At 46.2% G+C, this 3,760-nt stretch overlaps 1 protein-coding gene across 1 annotated transcript; it reads left to right on the forward strand.

Annotated features, from left to right (window-relative positions):
- The first annotated feature begins 223 nt into the window (after window positions 1–223).
- Window positions 224–2,381, forward strand: LOC131158871 (protein SHORT-ROOT). The gene has a single exon (XM_058113799.1). It carries the CDS (start codon window positions 490–492, stop codon window positions 1,969–1,971), a length of 1,482 nt encoding a protein of 493 aa, XP_057969782.1. The 5' UTR covers window positions 224–489; the 3' UTR covers window positions 1,972–2,381.
- The last annotated feature ends 1,379 nt before the right edge of the window (window positions 2,382–3,760 follow it).

Consider the following 3,760-nt stretch of genomic DNA (forward strand, 5'->3'; position numbering starts at 1 on the left):
AACTTTTTGTCAGACAATTCTATTTCTAAACACACACCAGCTAGTTAGTCCATTCCACCTCCCCCCAAAGTTTAACAGAAAAATTGATACCAGTCAATTTCATCATAAATTCAAAAAGAGCCCACAAGGAATATTAATTAGAAAAGAAATTAAGAAATCATCCCAGTACCCTTCCTACCAATTACACCAAAAGGAAAAGCATATTTACTCACTAGCTCAGATTCCCCAACCCTTCTCTCTCTCTCTCTCTCTAGTTATGTCTTCAGAACTAAAACCCAGCTAAAATCCAACCCCAAGATCCTCCTTTAATCATTCCCTTTCACAATTCCAAGTTAAAACCACAAACACGCATACCCTCTTCTGCTCCATACTTAAATCACTCGCATTCACACGCACACGCTCACTCTCTGCAGCGGAGACAATTAGCTTTGTTTATTGATATATTGATGTGGGTCTCTTCCGCTTGCAGCTGGGTAAAATTAAAATTAAATGGATACCTTGTTTAGACTTGTCAATCTCCAATCCGATCAGTCCTTCAACTCAACCAGCAGAACCTCCAGCAGCTCCAGATCTTCCACACAAAACCCTACTACCACTCACCACCGCCACCACCACCACCCTCAATATCAACAAGACGAAGAATGCTTCAACTTTTTCATGGATGATGAAGACCCCTCTTCCTCTTCCTCTAAACCCTACTACCCCTTTCACCAATACCCTCCCGCCACCACCGCCACCACCACTGCCACCCACGGCGGCTTCGACTCCTCCGACCTCTCCTTCTCCCCCGCCCGCGATTTCACCCTCGAATTCACCTCTTCCGGCAAGTGGGCGACCGACCTCCTCCTCGACACCGCCCGTGCCGTCGCCGACAAGAACACCGCGCGCCTCCAACACCTCACCTGGATGCTCAACGAGCTCTCCTCCCCCTACGGCGACACCGAGCAGAAGCTTGCCGCCTACTTCCTCCAAGCCTTGTTCGCCCGCGTCACCGACTCCGGACTCCGCTGCTACCGCTCTCTCTCTGCCGCCTCCGACAAGACCACCTCCTTCGACTCCACCAGGAAAACAGTCCTCAAGTTCCAAGAACTGAGCCCTTGGACTACGTTCGGTCACGTTGCATGCAACGGTGCAATCATGGAGGCATTCGCGGGCGAGACCAAATTACACATTGTCGACATCAGCAACACTTACTGCACCCAGTGGCCCACCTTGCTCGAAGCCCTGGCCACCCGCTCCAACGACACCCCCCACCTCCGCCTCACCGCCGTAGTGGGGGGAGCATCCGCCGCCGCCGGGCAAAGGGTGATGAGAGAAATCGGAAGCAGAATGGAAAAATTCGCCCGACTCATGGGTGTGCCGTTCAAGTTCCGTGCAGTGCACCATGCAGGCGATTTATCAGCCTTGAATTTTGACGAACTGGGTGTCGACGACGACGAAGCGCTCGCCGTCAACTTTGTTAACACGTTGCACTCAATTTCTCCGGCGGGAGACAGCCGCGACGCGTTGATGTCGGCGTTTAGGAGGTTGGGGCCGAGGATCATGACCGTGGTGGAAGAAGAAGCGGATCTCGACGTGGGGGTTGACGGGTTGGATTTTTTTAGAGGGTTTAAGGAGTGTCTGAGGTGGTTTAGGGTTTACTTCGAGTCGCTGGACGAGAGCTTTCCGCGGACGAGCAACGAGCGGTTGATGCTGGAGCGTGCGGCGGGGAGGGCTGTCGTCAACCTGGTGGCTTGCCCCGGGTCGGAGGCGGTGGAGCGGAGGGAGACAGGGGAGAGGTGGTCACGGCGGCTGCGCGCGGCGGGGTTTGGGCCGGCATCGTTTAGCGATGAGGTGTGCGATGACGTGATGGCTCTGTTGAGGAGGTACAGGGAAGGTTGGTCAATGGCACAGTGCTCCGACGTAGACACCGGAATACTCCTGTCGTGGAAAGAGCAGCCGGTTGTGTGGGCTAGTGCGTGGAGGCCGTGAGTTACTTGGTAACTAGGCTTCCATCTCACGTGCGGGAGTGAATTGAGTGATTCGCACGTGTATGGATTTTTTGTGGCACGTGCGTGGAATTGAATTTGGTCAATTTGTGGGTTTGGAGGAATTGAAGAGGGAAATGGAATAGAGTGGTGGAGATTGAAGGGAAATTGTTTTCATTGTTTTGTTTGGTTATTGTTTTTGTTTTTTTCACTTTGATCGGAAATTTAAAGCAGGGAAATTGTTGCTGATGGATTGAATAGGGATGAAATGATAACTTAAAAATCTCTCTAGTAGTTTTGTTAAACTTTTGTGGCTATCCTTTTTCTTGATTTGTTCTTGGGGCCAACTGTGATATAATATTGTTAATTAATCTTCATGTTATGAAAAAAAAAAGTAGATTATGGTTTTGGTCATCATATAGAGCTTGCTAGATGGAGGGTCTTCGGGACTTTAGGGTCTTTGTCTTTTATGTAGATGATGATTTACCTACTTATATGTATTCACACACACACACACACACATATATATATATATATATATATATATATATATTTGTAAGTCCAAACATGCATCTATTTGAGATGGAAGTATGACCAATAACAGAAGTGGGAAAGGACCACCTTTGATTTAAACAATCCCATTCTTTGTCTACACGCGTGATGTGTAATAAGGACAATTGTCCCCTCCACCTTAATTAGAACTAATACTAAAATACTACTACATTTTCTTCTTCTTCTTCTTCTTCCTCTTCTTCTTCTTTCAAATAGGGGTGGTTCCAAACCTATTTTTAAAGTTATTCATGGGTCCAGATTGACAAAATTCAAATGGGTTTGGTGTAGTAAGGGGTACAAAGATGATATCAGCTCTAGTATGATACTAATTTGCTAGGGCTAGGTGGTGCAATTTTTAATTAGTGAAAAATTTTGAATTCTCATTTGAAATTTCTTTTGGGAGCGATTGAACCTAAAACTAGATAGCTTTAAAGGAGTCATTATCGAGTTGGGGCCATAGGATCTTAGGACGGCCACTGAGTTGGGTTATGTTCTGAGAATCTTTGAAATAAAAATAAAAATAAAAAAATTTACTCATTCGTGGTTTGAGGGTTTTAGTGGCCAGCACGCTGTGTGTGTGTGTGTGTGAGAGAGAGAGAGAGAGAGAGAGACAGAAGGCCATTCATGGGTCAAGAAACCCCACCACCAGCTCTTCCATGCAGTGCAGACCAGAAACTCTCTTCTATAATTATAGTAGTGTGGGTAGAGGTGTCATGTGTACTTTTGGTCCAGGGAAATTAAAAGAGAAAAAGAGAACACACCATTAATTAAATAAGTTCTATTAATAGTGGGAACTTCTTTTAATGGTTTCTTTCTTGACATCCTAATCGATCCCTTGATGAGACTTGCCCCCATTCCCCTTTTTGACGTCTTCTTTATTACTTCTTTACTCGCGTTTCCATTTGGTCTTGTAATTCATGAGATTTAAAGCTAGCTAGGGGGTTTAATTAACCCATGTCCCTTGGCCCCATCAATCCCCCTTTTGCTTAATTTGCATAAGCTTCATTATAATGTTTATATCTATCTTTCGAAGTTTTGACGATGACCGACCTGCATGCATATGCCCCGGCCGGCCTTCTCTCGAAATTTCTGCGGGCCATTGCTTGCATAAGCTTCCCCAGGCACAGCTTGTCATCGCAATCTTCTCCAGAGTATCAATGGCAAAGCAGCATCTTGTGCCCAATACACAAGTGTCTCCTGTTGGATATGACCTGCTCTACTTTATTTATGCTTCTACAGTG

Source organism: Malania oleifera, chromosome 1, assembly GCF_029873635.1.
Source record: "Malania oleifera isolate guangnan ecotype guangnan chromosome 1, ASM2987363v1, whole genome shotgun sequence".
Taxonomy (NCBI): Eukaryota; Viridiplantae; Streptophyta; class Magnoliopsida; order Santalales; family Ximeniaceae; genus Malania; species Malania oleifera.

Coding starts and splice junctions, on each gene's coding strand:
- LOC131158871 (XM_058113799.1), top strand. CDS start 490: ATGGATACCTTGTTTAGACTTGTCAATCTCCAATCCGATCAGTCCTTC.